The 20,255-nt window shown below is 43.3% G+C and overlaps 1 protein-coding gene across 2 annotated transcripts; it reads right to left on the bottom strand.

Annotated features, from left to right (window-relative positions):
* Nucleotides 1-1,253: 1,253 nt before the first annotated feature.
* On the bottom strand, nt 1,254-11,321 carry CHCT1 (CHD1 helical C-terminal domain containing 1). Of its 2 annotated transcripts, none has more exons than XM_060693275.2 (5): nt 11,168-11,321; nt 7,736-7,911; nt 6,322-6,421; nt 3,389-3,564; nt 1,254-1,446 (listed from the first exon to the last, which is right to left on the bottom strand). In XM_060693275.2, exons 1-5 carry the CDS (start codon nt 11,279-11,281, stop codon nt 1,323-1,325), a joined length of 690 nt encoding a protein of 229 aa, XP_060549258.2. In that variant the 5' UTR covers nt 11,282-11,321; the 3' UTR covers nt 1,254-1,322. The 2 variants fall into 2 exon arrangements, with proteins under 2 accessions (XP_060549258.2, XP_060549257.2); XM_060693274.2 differs by having other exon boundaries at nt 11,117-11,320.
* Nucleotides 11,322-20,255: the final 8,934 nt, after the last annotated feature.

The raw sequence follows: 20,255 nt of genomic DNA on the forward strand, positions 1-20,255 counted from the left end.
CCCCATTTGCGACCTTAGTAAGGCCACACCTAGAGTGCTGCATCCAGTTTTGGTCACCACACTATAAAAAAGATGTGGAGACTCTGGAAAAAGTGCAGAGAAGAGCAACCAAGATGATGAGGGGACTGGAGGCTAAAACATAGGATGAACGGTTGCAGGAACTGGGCCTGGCTAGTCTAGTGAAGAAAAGGACCAGGGGAGACAGGATAGCATCTTCCAATATTTGGGGGGTTGCCACAGAGAGGAAGAGGGTCAAGCTATTCTCCAAAGCACCTGAAGGCCAGACAAGGAATAATGGGTAAAAACTGAACAAGAAAAGATTCAACCTAGAAATAAGGAGGAATTTTCTGACAGTGAGAAACAATCAACCATTGGAACAGAAGTTGCCTTCGGAAGTTGTGGGAGCTTCATCACTGGAGGCTTTCAAGAAGAGACTGGACTGCCATCAGTCAGAAATGGTGTAGGGTCTTTCTTGGGCAGGGGGTTGGACTAGATGACCTCCAAGGTCCCTTTCAATTCTGTTAATCTGTATCTGATCTTCTGACGAGCAAAGTCAATGGAGAAGCCAGATTCACTTATCAACTGGGTTGCCTACTTATCAACTGCGGTGATTCCCTTTTACGACGGTGGCAAGAAAACGGCAAAACTCGCTTAAATGTCTCGCCTAACCACAGAAATTGGGGCCTCGATTGTGATCGTAAGTATAAGCCTATATAGACAAGCACATCTATCTTGAATGCCTGTGTTTCAGGAGGCCTCTTCTGCTGGAGCAAGTGAAGAGCCTGATGATACAGTGGACTAAAGCACTGTTATTAACATCTCCTGCTTGCAATTACTGCAAGTTCAAATCTCACCAGGCTCAAAGTTGACTCAGCCTTTCATCCTTTCTAAGGTAGGTAAAATGAGGACCCAGATTGTGGGGGCAATAAGCTGACTTTGTATAAAAAATATACAAAAGTATGAAGGCTATTGCTTAACGCATTGTAAGCCGCCCTGATTCTCCGGAGAAGGGCGGCATATAAATTAAAGCAAAAAAAAAAAAAAAAGTGGGATGGGCAAAACCTGACTCCTCCCACCCCAGAGCTTTGCAACCTCTTCCATACAATAAGTGGAAAATTTTTTTGCCGTACAGATGCTAAATTTAATGCTAATTGCCACAAACATTGCATTAGGAAGCGGGATTTTGGATATTTTGCTAAATGTCTGCAAAAGCCTTGAGTCTTGAGCGCTTTCAGAAATTCAAAAGAGTCGAATTAAAGTCACCCAACGATGTGATTTCTTATTTAATGAACTTTTTTTTTAAAAAAAAAAAGCTGCTGTCTTTAATAGAGATTTGATGATGAAGAACTGGCTGTTTCTTCATTCGTAGTCACCGAAAGCGCATCAAATACATCGCAGGTGGCACAGTGTTGCTCCATGACTTCCTTCTCCTGGGTCGTTGAGCACCTGGTGGAAAAGCATGAACCCTTCTGTGAATTTTGAAAAACAGAGAGACTGCTATACACCTCACTAGGATATTGGAATAGCGTATCCAGTTCTGGTCACCGTGGTACAGAAAAGATGATGAGACTCTGGAAAGGGTGCAGAGAAGAGCAACAAAGATGATGAAGGGTTTGGAGGCTAAATCATATGATGAATAGTTGAGGGAGCTAGAGCTATCTAACCTCATGAATAACAATATCAAGGGTTGGAAGGGACCTCGGAGGTCTTCTAGTCCAACCCCCTGCTCAAGCAGGAAACCCTATACTATTTCAGACAAATAGTTGTCCAATCTCTTCTTAAAAATGTCCAGTGTTGGAGCATTCACAACTTCTGGAGGCAAGTTGTTCCATTGATCGATTGTTCTAACTATTGGGAAATTTCTCCTTAGTTCTAGGTTGCTTCTCTCCTTGATTCGTTTCCATCCGTTGCTTCTTCTGCCTTCAGGTGCTTTGGAGAATAGATGGACCCCTCTTCTTTGTGGCAGCCCTTCAAATATTGGAAGACTGCTATCATGTCATCCCCAGTCCTTTTCACTAGACTAGACATACCCAATTCCTGCAAACGTTCTTTGTATGTTTTTGCCTCCAGTCCCCTAATCAACTTTGTTGCTCTTCTCTGCACTCTTTCTAGAGTCTCAACATCTTTTTTACAACGTGGCGACCAAAACTGGATGCAATATTCCAAGTGTGGCCTTCCCAAGGCCTTATAGAGTAGCAGTAACACTTCACATGACTTTGATATCTGGCTTTCATGCCTAAGGTGGAACTAGAATTCACCATCTCCTGGTGATTGGCCCAAAGTCACCCATATGCCTTTCATGACTAAGACAGGACTAGAACTCACCATCTCCTGGTGATTGGCCTAAAGTCACCCAGTCGACTTACATGCCTAAGGCGGGACTAGAACTCACCGCCTTCTGGTAATCAGCCCAAAATCTCCCAATCGGCTTTCATGCCTAAAACAGAACTCACCATTTCCTGGTGATTGGCCCAAAGTCACCCATATGCCTTTCATGACTAAGACAGGACTAGAACTCACCATCTCCTGGTGATTGGCCCAAAGTCACCCAGTCGACTTACATGCCTAAGGCGGGACTAGAACTCACCGCCTCCTGGTAATTGACCCAAAATCTCCCAATCGGCTTTCATGCGTAAGACAGAACTCACCATTTCCTGGTGATTGGCCCAAAGTCACCCATATGCCTTTCATGACTAAGACAGGACTAGAACTCACCATCTCCTGGTGATTGGCCCAAAGTCACCCATATGCCTTTCATGCCTAAGGTGGGACTAGAATTCACCATCTCCTGGCAATTGGCCCAAAGTCACCCAGTCGACTTACATGCCTAAAGCGGCACTAGAACTCACCGCCTCCTGGTAATTGGCCCAAAGTCTCCCAGTTGGCTTTCATGCCTAAAACAGGACTAGAACTCACCATCTCTTGGTGATTGGCCCAAAGTCACCCAGTCGGCTTTCATTCTTAAAACGGAACTAGAATTCATGGTCTTCCAATTATTGGCCCAAAGTCACCCAGCTGGCTTTCATGCTTAATGCAGGATTTGAACTCAACAGCCTGGTGGCGCAGCAGACTAATAGCCTGTTATTATCATTCAGCTGCCTGCAATTACTGCTAGTTCGAATCTTGCCAGGCTCAAGGTTGACTCAGCCTTCCATCCTTTCTAAGGTAGGTGAAATGAGGACCCAGTTTGTGGGGGCAATAAGCTGACTTTGTATAAATATACAAAAGGATGAAGGCTATTGCTTAACGCACTGTAAGCCGCCCTGAGTCTCTGGAGAAGGGCAGCATATAAATCAAATAAAAATAAAAAATAAAATAAAAATGATCTCCCCACTTTCTAGCCTGATGCCTTAACCACTGGACAAACCCGTTTTCTTATCCTGTTTACCTTTCTGTAGGCACGTTTCCTTCTGGAAAATCCCAGCTTTCGGGCAGTGAGTGCAAATATCCTTCTTGCATCTTTACACCACAACTGGCGAGCCTCCACCTATCACGCAGCTTTGCCCATTTTTTATTACTGGGCAGGTTGGCCATGTCTGCATACTCCAAACGGCAGTAGACTTTCTGCAAATTCAACCACAAGAAGAGAGGCAGAGGGCAGTGGCTGATGGATAACGGGGAGCAGTTTTCGAGAGAACATAGCTCAGGGAACCTCTTTGAAGGAACTTGGGGAGTGCCTTCTAATTTTTTTAAAATTTTTTTGCCTAAATCTTATGTATTTTCATGTAAAATACTTTCTTCCGTATACTTACTATAAAAAAAAAAAAAGATTGGAAAAAACACACTGCAACACTCAAAATAATTGCCTATTTCAACTGTTTCTAAAGCTGGTTTGCATAAAGGTAGCTCTGGATTTACAACCGTTCATTTAGTGACGGCTCGAAGTTATAACAGCATTGAAAAAAGTGACTTAGGGAAAACTTCAGAGTTGCATTTGAGTTTCCCCTTCAAATTAAGCCATCGTTTGTTTAACCATGATTTGTGAAATAAATGACAACGGTGGCTGGGTTTGTATAAAGGCCAAAATTAATATTTTTCAAATTTGGGTATAGTACAGGTCAGTGGTGGGTTGCTCCCGGTTCTCACCGGTTCACAAGAACCGGTAGTAAAAATTTGTAGTAGTTCGGAGAACCGGTAATAACATTGGCTGGCCACGCCCCCGAACCGGTCCCCGGCCCAGTCGCCGCTCGCTTACCCTGCCCACTTCATCAGAAGCTTTTTTTTTTTTTTTACTTTTAAAAGCATTTTTTCTACAACCTCTTCGGCCAAAGAGGTTGTAGGAAAAAAAATGCCTTTAAAAGCCTCTGGCGATCCCAGCTGAGTTGCCTGATCGTCAGAGGCTTCTAAAAGCATTTTTTTCTGCAACCTCTTAAGGTTGTAGAAAAAATGCTTTTAAAAGTTAAAAAAAAAAAAGGTGGCCACGCCCACCCAGTCACATTATCCCCCACCACCACCACCAAGCCATGCCTACAAAATAAGCCACACCCACAGAACCGGTAGTAAAAAAATTTAGAACCCACCCCTGGTACAGGTAGTTCTTGACTTAGAACCTTTCAGGTCACGACTGTTCAAAGCTGCAACGGTCCTGAAAAACGTGACTTATGACTGGTCCTCGCTAGCAGTGGGATTCAGCCGGTTCAGGAGGCCAAGTGCTGCCTGTCACAGTCCCTGGCCACGCCCACCATGGCCACACCCACCCAGCCAGTCATTAGGGTAGAGAACCGGTTGTTAAATTATTTGAATCCCACCACGGCTTACAACGGTTACAAAATTCAGGCACTTGGCCACAAGCCTGTATTTATAACGATTGAAGTGTCTTAGGGTTATGTGATCTTCACTTGCAACCTTTCCAGGCAGGTTCTGAGAAGCAAAGTCAGTAGGGAAGCCGGATTCAATCTTTTTGGACTGTTGCCTTCTGGCAGAAGATACAGAACAATTCAAACTCGGACCACACGTCATCTGAATAGTTTTTATCCCAGAGCTATAATTGCACTCAACCATGAACTAAAGGGCCACCATCAGCGAGCTGTTGGATAGCATTACTTGGTCTGTTGTGTGGATGTTTGGGTGGTTTTAGGGGTGGGGAATTTGTGGTGGGTGGGAGTGTATTTGGGGATTGTTATGTGTGTTGGACCTGGTCTTTGGGTGTTAAGTGAATTTCGTTGTATGGGTATACTGTGTATACACGTACAATGACAAAAAAGTTATTTATTATTTATATTTCACTGAACCACCAGATGATTCATTTAACAACTATTGCTAGTAAGGTTGTAAAATGGGGCAAAACTCAGTGGGGAAGCCAGATTTACTTAACAACCACATGAGTCGTTGGACAAGTGTTGCCAGAAAGGTCGTAAAAAGGCAAAACTCACTTCACAATTGTCATGCTTAACAGTGGAAATTTTGGGTTCAATTGTAGTCGTAAGTCAAATCTCCTTCCTTCAGCTCAGAAATTACACTTTGGGGGAAATAAGCCGCAGTTTTGGAGGAGCCCCTTTGATATACGATAAAAGAGTAGCCCATTCACCTCCGGAGATTAATGTACTAAATAAGCATTTTACTAAACTTGGCACAGCTTAAATGTGCTTCTTTAGAAAGAATCAAGGATGGTTCCAAATCAAACTTCCTGAGTCGTGGGAGAAAAAGATAAGAGTGTCCCTAGGCTTGCTGGTAAGAGACACGATGGCTCAGTGGCTAAGACGCTGAGCTTGTCGATGGGAAAGGTCGGCAGTTCAGCGGTTCGAATCCCTAGTGCCGCGTAATGGGGTGAGCTCCCGTTACTTGTCCCAGCTTCTGCCAACCTAGCAGTTCGAAAGCAGGTAAAAAATGCAAGTAGAAAAATAGGGACCACCTTTGGTGGGAAGGGAACAGCGTTCCGTGCGCCTTTGGCGTTGAGTCATGCCGGCCACATGACCACGGAGACGTCTTCGGACAGCGCTGGCTCTTCGGCTTTGAAACGGAGATGAACACCGCCCCCTAGAGTCAGGAACGACTAGCACAGATGTGTGAGGGGAACCTTTACCTAGGCTTGCTGGCAGGGTCAAAAAAGTCAAAATGGCCACCTGCACCTGACTGCAGCCCTTCCCCTTTCCCCCCCCCCAGGTGTGATGCACATTGAAAGGGGTGTGGTTTCGGTTGCATTGGCTTTGGCACCTCCCATTTGGCTTTTGGGAAATCCCCTGGAGACCCCACTGGTGAACCAAGGAAGAGATGAAAACAGGACAAGGCCGGATGCTTCCCCTAGAGTGGCCTTGCCGACCTCTTTTGATCCGGGGATGTATAATATAAAATAAAATAGAATAATAAGAATATAATCCTTACCAGGAATTTGGTGAATTGGTCTGTCTTGCTGTATCTGTACAGTTTATACAGCTGCTTCTCATCCAAGGTTGAGAAAAGGGAGACAAACCTCCAGAGCATTCTGAAACGGGGGAGGGACAGCATTTTGCAGGTAGTCCTCGACATACGACCGTTCATTTAGTGACCGTCCCCCCAAAAAAGGACCGAGCCTTGCACTTACAACCATCATAGCTTGCCTCCAGAAGTTGTGAATGCTCCAACACTGGAAGTTTTTAAGAAGAGATTGGGCAACCGTTTGTCTGAAATGGTATAGGGTTTCCTGCCTGGGCAGGGGGTTGGTCTAGAAGACCTCCAAGCTCCCTTCCAACTCTGTTATTCTGTTCCATGGGTCATGTGATCAAAACTGAGCACTTGGCAACCGGCATATATTTACGACGGTTGCAGTATCTTGGGTCATGGGATCGCCGTTTTTGATCTTCCCAGCTGGCATCCGCCAAGCAAAGTCAATTGGGGGGAAGCCCGATTCGCTTAACGACCGCATGATCCACTTAACAACCGTAGTGATTTGCTTAACGATGGCGAAAAAAGTTTGCAAAATGGGGCAAAAACTCACTTAACGACTGCCTTGTTTAGCGACAGAAACTGTGGGCTCCAGGGTGGCTGGCTTCCGACAAGCAATGTCAACGGGGGAAGCTGGATTCACTTAATGACGTTTGTGATCCACGTAAGCACTGCAGTGGTTCTCTTAACAACCATGGCGAAAAAGTTAAGTGAATCGATTTTATGGCGTCATAAAATCGATTCACTTAACCTTGCTTAACCATGAAAATTCTGGGCCCAATTCCGGTCGTAAGTTGAGGACTATCTCTGCCTGGCATCAGCTGGTGCCAACGATCTCTGCCTCGAAGCATTGACAGGTGTTGAACCCCGAGTTTATCTAATGAACCAGAAGCCAGATTCTACCAGGCCCACCTGGTGAGATTGTTCTAATTTTTACAAAGTTGGGACCATGGCTGGCTGGGGAATTCTGGGAGTTGAAGTCCAGGCATCTCCAAGTGGCCAAAGTTGAGAAACAGTGGTATATAAAGTGATTTCTCTGGAATTCTGGGAGTTGAAGTCCAAACACTTTAAAATATGGTGGATAAGGAATTCTGGGAGTTGAAGTCCACACACCGTAAAATTGCTAAGGTTGATGGGGCCATTTAAAGGTTTGGTTTTGAGGCCACTTCAACCCGCAAAGAGGAATATCTTTAACTTTTCTAAAAGTCTTCTCACCTTAAATCTGTAGGAGACCTATGCTTCACCTATACACAAAATGAAGAGATATTAATCTACTTTTCTGGCTCAGATCCTATTTTAGCAAAGGGCACACACCGAACTAAAAAACTTGATTTTACAGCTAACAATTTCTACAAAGAAAACGTAATTTCCTTACTTTTTCCAATGTTTCAGCTCCCAGGATTTGCAGTAATACAGAAGAAACATATTGATATGATCCCCAAGGATATTGAGATTTTTTCTGGTGCAGATTAGCTTCCTTTCCTTTGGGTAATCTTTCGGCAAATTCAGCCTCTGGAGGGTTTTTTTAAAAGGTCTCAAGTATTCCTTGCACTGGAATGCAAGAGAAGTTGCAGAGAAGTTGGGGGGGAAAAAAAGAAATAATAAATAGTTTCTGCTAACACTATTACATGAATAAGTTCCAGGAGTCATGCTTTATTTACATTTATTACATTTATTACATGAATAAGTTCCAGGAGTCATAAAGGAGACTTCCTCATTATTATAGACCGGGGTCTCCAACCTTGGCAACTTTAAGCCTGGAGAACTTCAACTCCCAGAATTCCCCAGCCATCTTAAAACATGGTGGCTCTGGGATTCTGGGAGTTGAAGTCCTCCAGGCTTAAAGTTGCCAAGGTCGGAGACCCCTGTTATAGACCCCTGTTTCTGAACCGAGGCAATTTTAAGACGTGTGGACTTCAACTGATTTTTTAACTTTCGGGCCAAAATTTATATATATTTTTAAATGTTTTTTAATATTTGTATTCTATGTTTTTTTTTTATCTTGGCTGTACACCGCCCTGAGTCCTCAGGGAGAAGGGCGGTATATAAATTGGAAATTAAATTAAATTAAATTAAATTAAATTAAATTAAATTAAATTAAATTAAATTAAATTAAACTCCCAGAATTCCCTAGTCAGTATGATTAGGCTTAATGCTGGCTGTGGAATTCTGGGAGTTGAAGGCCATCCATCTTTAAAACATGATGGCTGTGGAATTCTGGGAGCTGAAGTCCACACACCTTGAAGTATGTTGGGTAGGGAATTCTGGGAGTTGAAGTCCACACATCATAAAATTGCTAAGGTTGAGAAACCATGTTTTAAATGGATTCTGATGGGGCCATTGAAAGTTTAGGTAATCCAGAGGCCATTTAAAAACAACCCGCAATGAGGAATAACTTTTAAGATCCTCCTAACTTTGTCACCAGCCTTCAATAATTCACTGGGAGAAGATAGAGAGAAATCAGTTCACTTTTCATTTAAATATTAACATATTTTGCATTCGAATCAATATGTGAACTGAAGCACAGTTGAAATTTGCAATTCTTTGAGTGTTGCAATGTAGTTTTCCAATTTTTATTTATTTATTTTTTAAATTAAGCCTGGAAGCGTGTACATTAAACCAAAGCATTTTACATGAAAATACGTAAGATTTAGGCAAAACATTCATTAAAAAAAAAAAACAGAAGGATAGCTTACATTACACTGCAAAGATGTAGAAATGGGGAAAATTCTGTATAAAACTATATATTTGCTTATTCATATGCTTTGGAGGTAAAAATGCTTATTTTGTCATCCAAGTACTTGTCCTGACAGTTAGAACAATTAATCAGTGGAACGACTTGCCTCCAGAAGTTGTGGGTGCCATATCAGTGGGCATGCCAGCTCAGCTCTGGCGCGCATGTGCGTGTCGGCCATCTGATTTTCAGGCCTTTTGGGCCCACCAGAAGTAGGGAAACAGGCTGTTTTCTGCCTCCGGAGGGCCTGGGGGTAGGTGGGGAAGGCTGTTTTCACCCTCCCCAGATGCATAGAGAGGATCTGGAGCCAGGTGACAAAGAAAAACGGGCCAGGAGCAAAGGGGGAGGGGGGATTGGGCAGGCATGTGCAGGGCGGGGCGCATAGAATTATGGGTGTGGGCACGCGCATGCGTGAACCTCCCCCGCCCCCCCCTTCCTGGCACGCGATGTCAAAAAGGTTAGCCATCACTGGTATAAGGTCTCCTGCTGGAGTAAGGGGTTGGACTAGAAGACCTCAAAGGTCCCTTCCAGATCTGTTATTCTGTTTTTCATCCCCAGTTGAGGTAACAATTAAAAAGTTAAACATCATACAATAACTATTTTATAAATAAAGGTTCATAAAGATAACAGACAGACATAGCTTAGCCAATTCTGTGGAGAATAAATACTTTCACCAGCTGATTAGAAAGTCCATCAGAGTTATCAGATTTAAACAACTAAGGCAGGAATATTACCACTTCATACAGCTTATATCTAAGAACACATCCCGTTGTTTGTGAGCATCAAAAGAAAACAGATATACAGTAGTGGCCAAAATTGTGGAAACTTTTTGGGAAAAAGGTATTTTCTAAAACTGTCTAATGCCACCACTTTTTTTTTGGAGTAGTACCATAAAATTATATATCGATGGAAAGATAATTTAATCAAGAATGTAATGCAGTAACTTTTATGAAGGATTTGCTGTTAGAATAGCAGTTACAGTATAAAGAAGAAAAGTGAAACACGTAGAAAAAACGAGATATACAAAAATTATCCCCATATCAGTTAATACTTAATTGGGTAACCTTTAGCATGAATGATGGCCTTACAACACCTTCCCATGGAGCGAACCAAGTCTTTTAGTTCTACAGCTGTTATCATGTGAAACCAAGATTGAAGGATGGCTTCTATTAACTGGGTTTTATTGCTGGGTCGCTTCTGACTAAAAAGTTTCTTTAGTCGGCTCCCTAGATTTTCAGTTGGGTGAAGATCTGGGCTATTCCCAGGCCATGCCAGCAGTGGAATAGGATTATCTTGAAACTCCCCCCCAAAAAGTGGTTATTATTAGCCATCAAACCTCAAAAATACACTTTCCCCAAAAGGTTTCCATAATTTTGGCCACTACTGTATAACCACCGACTACTGAAAAAAACATAACAATTAAAAAAAATTGGAACGGAATTTCTCCCCTTGTTGAGTGATATACTGCTCTTGAAAATGGAGATTCAATTTAGTTCTCTTGTTTTGTTAGTAACAGTTTCCACTGGCTTCATCGCTTACGAAGAACTTTTGACTAAATGGCGCTAAGGAAGCATATGATCAAATACAGGTTAGTCCTCGACGTACGACCGCAATTGAGCCCAACATTCCCATTGCTAAGCGATACAGTTGTTAAGCAAATTTTGCCCTGTTTGACAACTTTCCTTGCCACAGGTGTTAAATTAAATCCCTGCAGCTGTTAAGTGAGTAGTAACACGATTGTTAAGGGAATCCGGAATTCCCCATTGATTTTGCCTTTTGTCACCAAAAGGGACCACACGCAACCGTCATAAGTATGAACCACTTGCCAAACGTCTGGATTTTGATAATCACATGACCACAGGGATTCTGCAACGGTCCTAAAATGTGAAAAAACAGGTCTTTTTTTCAGTCTCCGTTTTGAAACTTCAAACGGTCACTAAAAACGAACGGTCGTAAGTCGAGGACCGCCTGCAGCGTCGGGAACACAAAAGCGTTTAGTAACATGGATTTTGGGAGACTTGCTATTTTAAAGGCGTCTTCGCTGAACCCGCCCACGTAGTGGACGAGCCTCACTTCGATGGGCACCATCCCGGCCAGAGCCCCTCCGACGGCGGCCTCGTTCAGCTGGCAGAAGGTTAGCGGGCGTGTGGTTGCCAGCAACGGAGTTGAACATCTGGATCTGCGCATCTGGATTGTCTCCTGTGTGTTGGGTGCAGAAGGAAAGCGGAGGTGGGAGTTTATTGTGGGCGTGGCCTGACCACCTGAACGTTCTGTCAGTTGATACGGCAGCCAATGGCAGCCCACCGAGCCCTATAAAGTCATCCCCAGCATCAGTTGGTCCTCCGTCTGTGGTCAGGATGCATCTCTTCCTTCTGTCTTTGGAGCTCAACCTCTCCTCTTGCATCCCTTCCAGGGGTGAAATGCTCCCGGTTCAGACCGGATCGCCCAATCCGGTAGCGATGGAGGCGGGTGGTTCGGAGAACCGGTAGCAAAAATCCCTGCCCCCCCCATTGCCCAGCTGAGCCGTGCAATCATCAGAGGCTTTTTTTTTAATTTTTAAAAGCATTTTTTCTACAACCTCTTTGGCCGAAGAGATTATAGAAAAAATGTTTTTAAAAAATAAAAAAAGAAAAAGTTTCTGCTGATCAGGCAAGTCAGCTGCGATCGTCAGAGGCTTTTAAAAGCATTTGTTTTACAACCTCTTCAGCCGAAGAGGTTGTAGAAAAAAATGGTTTTAAAAGTAAAAAGAAAAAGAAAAAAGTTGGCCACGCCCACTCAGTCATATTACCCCCACCACCACCAAGCCCACAGAACCAGTACTAACAAAATTTACATTTCACCACTGATCCCTTCCTTAGCAACTGTGAGACCAAAAAGCCCATGTGCCACACCCCTCTCCTCTCCTTCTCATCTACTCCACTCTGTTAAAGAGATTCTCCGTCATCCAGTTTCATGGTTGTCCCACCCAAAATTGCCTTTTTTTTTTTTCAAGGAGACTTTCTTGTTTTTTTCTTTTTCTTTTGAAGATGTTTCGCTTCTCATCCAAGAAGCTTCTTCAGCTTCAACAGAACTGAGGAAGCTTCTGGGATGAGAAACAAAATGTCTTCAAAAGGAAAAAAAACCCCAAGAAAGTCCAAGAAAGGACCTCTGGGATCTACTCCACTCACAGATTCTGACCACCACTGTTGTGATCCCACAAACTATTAAACAAAAGTTCCTTTAAGCCTTTTGGCCCATATAGACACCGAAGCTGAAACAGATTAAGCAATTTTTGGCAAATACCGGCAACTCAGTCATAACCAAATACAGGTAGTCCTCAACTTATGACCACAACTGAGCCCAACATTTCTGTTGCTAAGCGAGACAAGTGATGAGCGAGTTTGCCCCGTTTTACGAACTTTCTTGCCATCGTCGTTAAGTGAATCGCTGCCATTGTTAAGTTAGGAACATGGTTGTGAAGTGAATCTGGGGGCCCCATTGATTTTGCTAGTCAGAAGGCCGCAAAATTTTATTCTATTTTATTCTATTTTAAATTTTGTATTTATATGTTTTATTCTATGGCTGTTCACCGCCCTGAGTCCTTCGGGAGTAGGGCGGTATACAAATTTAATAAAATGAAAAATGAAAAGGTAGATCACATGTCCCTGTGGCACTGCAACGGTCGTAAGTATGAAGCAGTTGCCAAGTATCTGAATTTTGATCATGTGACCATGGGGCTGCTCCAACGGTCGTTAAGTGTGAACAATGGTCATAAGTTACTTTTTTCTGTGCTGTTGTAACTTTCAACAATCACTAAACAAGCTGTTGTAAGTCGAGGACTACCTATATAGGCCCCTAGGCTAAAATTAATTGTATGTCTCCTGTTAGGAACTTGGCAAAAACTCAATTGTAACCAAATAAAATCTCAAAATATGGAAATCCTTTGTCCATACAATGCGATTTGCCCGACACCAGACTCATCACCTGTCAGGAAAAAGCAACCATCGTCTCTTGTAAATAGCCACAGTTACTCTAACTGTTACAACACCCTCCCCAGATTGTTTCCCTTCCCGTGGGAATGACCAGATAAGGTTTCATGGATTTTGGAGGAAATCAAACTTATGTTCCTTGTGGCTCCACAAGGACTCCAAACTACATCCTCATTTGACTCCTCCTTCTAGCATTTCTGTCAATTTTCCAGTATGACCCAACACCTGGACATACAGAAACAGCGGTGAAATCCAATTTTTTTTTTTACTACCGGTTCTGTGGGTGTGGCTTGGTGGGCATGGCAGGGGAAGGATACTGCAAAATCTCCATTCCCACCCCACTCCAGGGGAAGGGTATTGCAAAATCCCCATTCCCTCCCCACTCTGGGGCCAGCCAGAGGTGGTATTCGCCGGTTCTCTGAACTACTCAAAATTTCCGCTACCAGTTCTCCAGAACCTGTCAGAACCTGCTGGATTTCACCCCTGATACAGAAGGAGCAAAGATTATCATACCCTGCAGGCAGTGGTGAAATGTACAATTTGTTACTTTTTTTTTTTTAATTTGATTTATATGCCGCCCTTCTCCGGAGACTCAGGGTGGCTTACAATGCGTTAAGCAATAGCCTTCATCCTTTTGTATCTTTTATACAAAGTCAGCTTATTGCCCCCACAATCCGGGTCCTCATTTCACCTACCTTAGAAAGGATGGAAGGCTGAGTCAACCTTGAGCCTTGGCGAGATTCGAACCAGCAGAAATTGCAGGCAGCTGTGTTAATAACAGGGTGCGTAGACCACTGTACTATCAAGGCTCTATCAAGGTTACTACTGGTTCTGTGGGCGTGGCTTGGTTGGGGGGGGGGTAATGTGACTGGGTGGGCGTAGCCAAAGAAGTTGCAGAAAAAAAATGCTTTTAAAAGCCTCTGACGATCCCAGCTGAGCTGCACGATCATCAGAGGCTTTTTTTTTTTTACTTTTAAAAGCATTTTTTCAGCCATGAGGTTGTAGAAAAAATGCTTTGAAAAGTTTAAAAAAAAAGCCTCTGATGATCGCACGGCTCAGCTGGGCATTGGGGGAGGGGCCGCAGGGATTTTTGCTACCGGTTCTCCGAACCACCCGCCACCACCCGGATTGAGCGATCCAGTCCGAACCGGGAGCATTTCACCCCTGCTGCAGGGTAAGAAAACTGGGTCCCCGCCCCCCCCCCAAATACATGAGCATGTTTACACACTTCCTAAACGAAGGATAGATTTTCCTATAAATATCACTCTGTCTTTTTAATGCATAGCTGCCTCCAACTGCTACAGTGTTGAATAAACCTACCTGTATTTTTATGGTTTTTACCTTTTTTTTTTTTAATTTGATTTATATGCCGCCCTTCTCCGGAGACTCAGGGCGGCTTACAATGCGTTAAGCAATAGCCTTCATACTTTTTGTATATTTATACAAAGTCACCTTATTGCCCCCACAAACTGGGTCCTCAATTTACCTACCTTAGAAAGGATGGAAGGCTGAGTCAACCTTGAGCCTGGCGAGATTCGAACCTGTAGTAATTGCAGGCAGCTGGTCTTAATAACAGGGTGCTTTAGACCACTGTACTACCAAGGCTCACCTTTGGCTGTTCACCGTCCTGAGTCCTTCGGGAGACGGGCGGTATATAAATTTAAATATAAATAAATATAAATGAATAAATACCCTCCTGCGTGCTCATTGGAACACGACTCAGAACAAACCAGAATGTTCTTCTTACATAACTGAAACTGGTCTTCTGAAGTCTTCTAACCACTATTATGCTAGAGTTACACTAATGGTAAGGGTGGCCAGGCACTTTTAGTATTTTACTTTCCCAGCAGAGAGACCCTGAGGATTGCTACGAAGACACAATCAGCCACTAATGGCAATTGGGGTCCTTGCTATGTCTTTAATTTGTCTGAAAGGGTATATAGGGTTTCCTACCTGAGTAGGGGGTTGGACTAGAAGACCTCCAAGGTCCCTTCCAACTCTGTCATTTTGTTATTCTGTTAATGGGTGTCTTCAGGTATTAAGAATGTTAGGGGGGGAAAAAGCCCGAGTAATGGTTGTGAATGATGCTTGCATCTCAGGCTCACAATCCACATATCCCCATAAATGACAGATGACTTTTTGTAAAGTATGGAATTAGATCAAAACCCACTCCTGTCTAGCACTGATGATGTTATCTAGTTTGGTAATGAAAGGCCTACAAGAAAAGAACCTCGTTCAAAGAGCAGCTAGCACCCTTCCTCCTCCTCCTCCTCTTTCTTCCCCTTCTCCTCTTTCTTCTCCTCCTTCTCTTCCTTCTTTTCCTTCTCCTCCTTCTTCTTTTCCTTCTCCTCCTCTTCCACCTCCTCCTCCTCCTCTTCCTCCTCTTTCTTCCCCTCCTTCTCCTCTTTTTTCTCCTCCTTCTCTTCCTTCTTTTCCTTCTCCTCCTCTTCCACCTCCTCCTCCTTCTCTTCCTCCTCTTTCTTCCCCTCCTTCTCCTCTTTTTTCTCCTCCTCTTTCTTCTTTTCATCCTCCTCCTCTTTCTTCCCCTCCTCCTTTCTTCTCCTCCTTCTCTTCCTTCTTCTTTTCCTTCTCCTCCTCTTCTACCTCTTCCTCTTTCTTCTCCTCCTCCTCCTCTTTTTTCTCCTCCTTCTTCTTTTCCTTCTCTTTTTCTCCTCCTTCTCTTTCTTATTTTCCTCCTCCTCCTCCTCCTCTTTCTTCCCCTCCTCCTCCCCTTCCTCCTCTTTCTTCTCCTCCTCCTCCTCTTTTTTCTCCTCCTTTCTTTTCCTTCTCCTCCTCCTCCTCTTTCTTCCCCTCCTCCTCCCCCTCCTCCTCTTTCTTCTCCTTCTCCTCCTCTTCCACCTCCTCCTGCTACCTTGTTTCCTCCTCCTCTTCCTCCTGCTTCCTCCTTCTCCTCCTCTTCTTCCTCCTCCTCCTGCTTTCTTCTGTTTCCTCCTCCTCCTCCTCCCCTCAAACTCCACTCCCTTCACACTGATGAAGTTACTTAATTGGGTAATGAAACATCTGCGAGAAAATCGCCAAGCTCAGAGAACACCAAAGGACACCCCCCCCCCAAATCAACCCTGATCTACAAATGTTCTCTTCCATCAGAGTTAGATCAAGCTTACCTCTCTCTCTGCTGGGGAACGGGTGGTATTTTAAAAACGAAGAGAAAAATCCGTGCAGAAGGAGTGGAAGGGAATATAGGGACCATCCGTTCTTCCGAGGTCAGTAAAATGATAATCCAAATTGTTTGGGGGCAAGATGCCGATTCTGTAAAAAAGGGCTAGAGAGGGCTGTAAAACACTGTGAAGCAGTATATAATTCTGCTACTGCTTGTGAAGGAGAGGGAGGGAGGGAGGGAGGAAGAGAAAGAAAGAAAGAAAGAAAGAAAGAAAGAAAGAAAGAAAGAAAGAAAGAAAGAAAGAGAAGGAAGGCAGGCAGGCAGGCAGGCGTGGTGGTATATTAGAATGCAGTATTGCAGGCTAACTCTGCCCACAGCCAGATGTTCGATCCTGACCGACTCAAGATTGACTCCGCCTTCCATCCTTCCGAGGTGGGTAAAACGATGACCCAGATTGTTGGGGGCCATAGGCTGACCCTGTGAAACCGCTTAGAGAGGGCTGTAAAGCCCTCTGAATGAAACGTTACGCTTCCTTAGACACACACCATTGTCTGTCACATGCCCTACTGAGGGACTTTTCAATCAGAATAGAGCTGGAAGGGGCCTTCGAGGTCGTCTAGTCCAACCCCCTACTCAAGCAGGAGACCCTACACCATTTGAGACAAGTGACCGTCCAGTCTTTTCTTAAAAACTCCAATGATGAAGTGGCAAGTTGTTCCACTGGTTAATTGTCCCCACTGTTAGGAAGTTTCTCCTTAATTCCAGGTTGCTTCTCTCCTTGATTAGTTTCCACCCGTTGCTTCTTATCCTGCCTTCAGGCTGCTTTGGAAAATACGTTTACCCCCCCTCCTCTTGGTGGTAACCTCTCAAATACTGGAATAGTTATCATGTCGGCCCCCCTAGTCCTTCCTTCTTAAAGATGCTGAAAATGAGAGGCATTGTCCAGATCAAATCTTGCATTTTCTTAGCTAATTGTCGCTCGTTACATTTCTATACCCCCAATTTTCTGTTAAACAGATATTGCAGATTGTTTTAAAATTTTTAAATAAACTAAATAAATAAATAAATAAATAAAAATTTTAAATAAAAAAATTAAATAAAAAAATAAGTTTTTAAATAAACCAGACCCTCTTCCTCCTCCTCCTTTCTTCTTCTTCTTCTTCTTCCTCCTCCTCCTCCTCCTCCTCCCCCCCCTCCATCCCATCCCATCCCCCTCCTCTTCCTCCTCCCCTGCTTTCCCCCTCCTCCTGCATTGCAAACAGTGCTCTGCATTCACTCCTTTTTCTAGATCATGGTTTGTTTTCACCAAGGTGGGTTGACGAGGCCATAAAGATTGCCTTCACACACCACCTTATGAGGTAAAGTGCTTTAATTGGTGTGGTTTTAATACACACCAGAGACCAAAGGTCTTCAAACTTGGCAGCTTTAAGACTTGTGGACTTCAACTCCCAGAATTCTCCAGCCAGCTAGGCTGGCTGGAGAATTCTGGGAGTTGAAGTCCACAAGTCTTAAAGCTGCCAAGTTTGAAGACCTCTGCCATAGATAGACCATAAAAGGGCTGTAAAATTATTGTTTGACCACTAGAGGGCACACAAGGATATTCTTTGCCATCGCTAGGGCAATGTTCCTTAACCTTGGTAATTTGAAGATTTTGGACTTCAACTCCCAGAATTCCCCAGCCAGCATGCTTTTACAACCTTTGCTCCACGGTTGTTAAGCGAATCACTGCAGCTGTTAAGTGAGTCACACAATCATTTCTCAATCATGGCAACTTTAAGTGTGGGCTTCCCCAGCCAGTATGCTGGGAGTTGGTGTGTCCGCCAGGGGTGGGTTCTAAATTTTTTTACTACCAGTTATGTGGGCGTGGCTTATTTTGTGGGTGTGGCTTGGAGGTCATGTGTCTGGGTGGGCGTGGCTAGCTGGTCATGTGACCGGATGGCCATGGCTATGTGCATAGGGACTATTCAGAGGGCTGACAAAAGTCATTTCTGACAGGTCCTCGCACTTTTGACTGGTCCTCACACTTATGACCATCCTCACATTTATGCCCATGCAGCATTCTTAACAACAATGTCACTCATTTCACAACTGCTTCTCTTCACCATGGTGACAAAGTAGGGCAAAAAACGTAAAATGTGAGGACAGTCGTAAGTTCGAGGACTGGTCAAAAGTGCGAGGACCAGTCAAAAATAACTTTTTCAGCCCTCTGAGTAGTCCATATGCACAAAAGGATACAGCAATAGAGAGGGATGAAGGAAGGAGAAGAGAGATGGAAGAAGGAAGGAGAGAGAGGGAAGGAAGAGAAGGGAGGAAGGAAGGGAAAGGAAATTAGAGTAGGAGTGAGGGTAAGAGAGGGAGGAAGAGAGGAGGAGAAGGAGAAAGGAAGAGGAATTAGGGAGGAGAAGAAGAGGGGGGTAAGAGAAAGTAGGAAGGAAAGAAAAGAGAGAGGTGGTAGGTTTGAGAGAAAGATTGCTGTACAATAAAAAACATGAAAGGGAAGAAAGGCAACCCCAAATAAATATAAAGATATTAAGATAAAGAATGAATTGTTAAACTTTAAAGAATAAAAGAGAACAGATATGAATAAATAGCAATAATTAGAAACACACATACAAACATACAATGTACTGTATTTTCTTTGTATAGAGTATTTGGCTCGTTCACAAATTTAAACAGTGCTTAGTCATTTCAATTAAATTTACAATTTCTATATTTCATTTTTGCCATATTTATTCCTCATCTATTTTTTTAAAAAACCAATATTACCCTTCATCCTCATCTCTAATCTTAATCAAATTCAATTTTTCCCTTCTATTCTATATTATACCCCTTCCCATTGTCATCTATTTTTATATCCATCCTCACATTGGTTAATTATGTAATATTACAGTTGTTTAATACAAATTCAACATTTTAATATAAATCAATTAGTTATATAACTATCTTTTTCGTATATTAATCAATATGAACATTAATATTCCAATTATTTCCATGCAATCCAATTTCTTACAAATCAATTAATTATATTTACCAATAATAACAAACCAAATAATTTCCCCCATATATTCCTCCAAACCACAACTTAACCATGTCTGCTTTCAACACAATATTATTATTTTTTTGCTTTAATTTATATGCCGCTCTTCTCCAGAGACTCAGGGCGGCTTACAATGCGTTAAGCAATAGCTTTCATACTTTTGTATATTTATACAAAGTCAGCTTATTGCCCCCACAATCTGGGTCCTCATTTCACCTACCTTTGAAAGGATGGAAGGCTGAGTCAACCTTGAGCCTGGTGAGATTTGAACTTGCAGTAATTGCAAGCAGCAGATGTTAATAACAGTGCTTTAGTCCACTGTACTCTGGCTCTTAATATACAATTAATAGTATCTCAATTATTACAATTCCCTAGTTAAATAGAACTTTTTTTCTTTTCTGTTTTAAAATCTTGAACTCTCCTCTTTTGCCCTAAATTTCCCATTGTTTGCACCTACCTTTTTTGGTGAGGAAAAAGAAAAGAAATCTGCCTCTGCCTAATTTTCCAACCTAACAGCCGACAACCTGCTTTACTTTCAGTTTCGTTTTCAGCTTGATTTGCATAAGGAGAAAAAAACATCTGCTCCAGCAATTTAGCTCTTTGCAGCAAGCAGCCCAGCCCTGGGCAAAACAGCTGAGAGCAAATCAGCTGAGAGTCGGGAGGCAGATCTAATCAAGGGGCTAATTAGCCTATGCTGAAGCTGAAAGGAGTTGCTTTTTCTTGCTGTTTGCTTGCAAGGAGGGTGGGGGCCACCCTCCTTGCCACTTAGCGCCCCCCTCACCCCCTTTTGCCTCTAGCGCCTCCCTGCCATCCCCCTTGCCTCTTACCGCCCCCCTAAAGCATCCCACCGCCCCCCAGGGGGCAGTACTACCCACTTTGGGAACCATTGGCTTAACTACTTAACTACTTAACCACTTCTACCGAAGTAGAATCCCACCACTGGGTCTACCCATTTATTTTTGCAGGCACTGGTCTACTCATTTGTTTTCTTTTATCACTGATCAGCTAGACCGGCTAGCCGGTCAGAGTCATTTC

The sequence above is a fragment of the Pantherophis guttatus genome, chromosome 1 (assembly GCF_059756535.1).
Source record: "Pantherophis guttatus breed Tessera chromosome 1, ASM5975653v1, whole genome shotgun sequence".
In the NCBI taxonomy this organism is placed as follows: domain Eukaryota; kingdom Metazoa; phylum Chordata; class Lepidosauria; order Squamata; family Colubridae; genus Pantherophis; species Pantherophis guttatus.

What these genes read in the sequence shown, in the direction of transcription:
- CHCT1 (XM_060693274.2), bottom strand. Translation starts at nt 11,281, where the DNA reads ATGCGCAGATCCAGATGTTCAACTCCGTTGCTGGCAACCACACGCCCG. An exon ending in GAGCTGAAACATTGGAAAAA is followed by an intron (nt 6,422 to 7,735) that starts GTAAGGAAATTA and finishes CCCCCGTTTCAG; the next exon opens with AATGCTCTGGAGGTTTGTCT. An exon ending in ACCAATTCACCAAATTCCTG is followed by an intron (nt 3,565 to 6,321) that starts GTAAGGATTATA and finishes TTGAATTTGCAG; the next exon opens with AAAGTCTACTGCCGTTTGGA.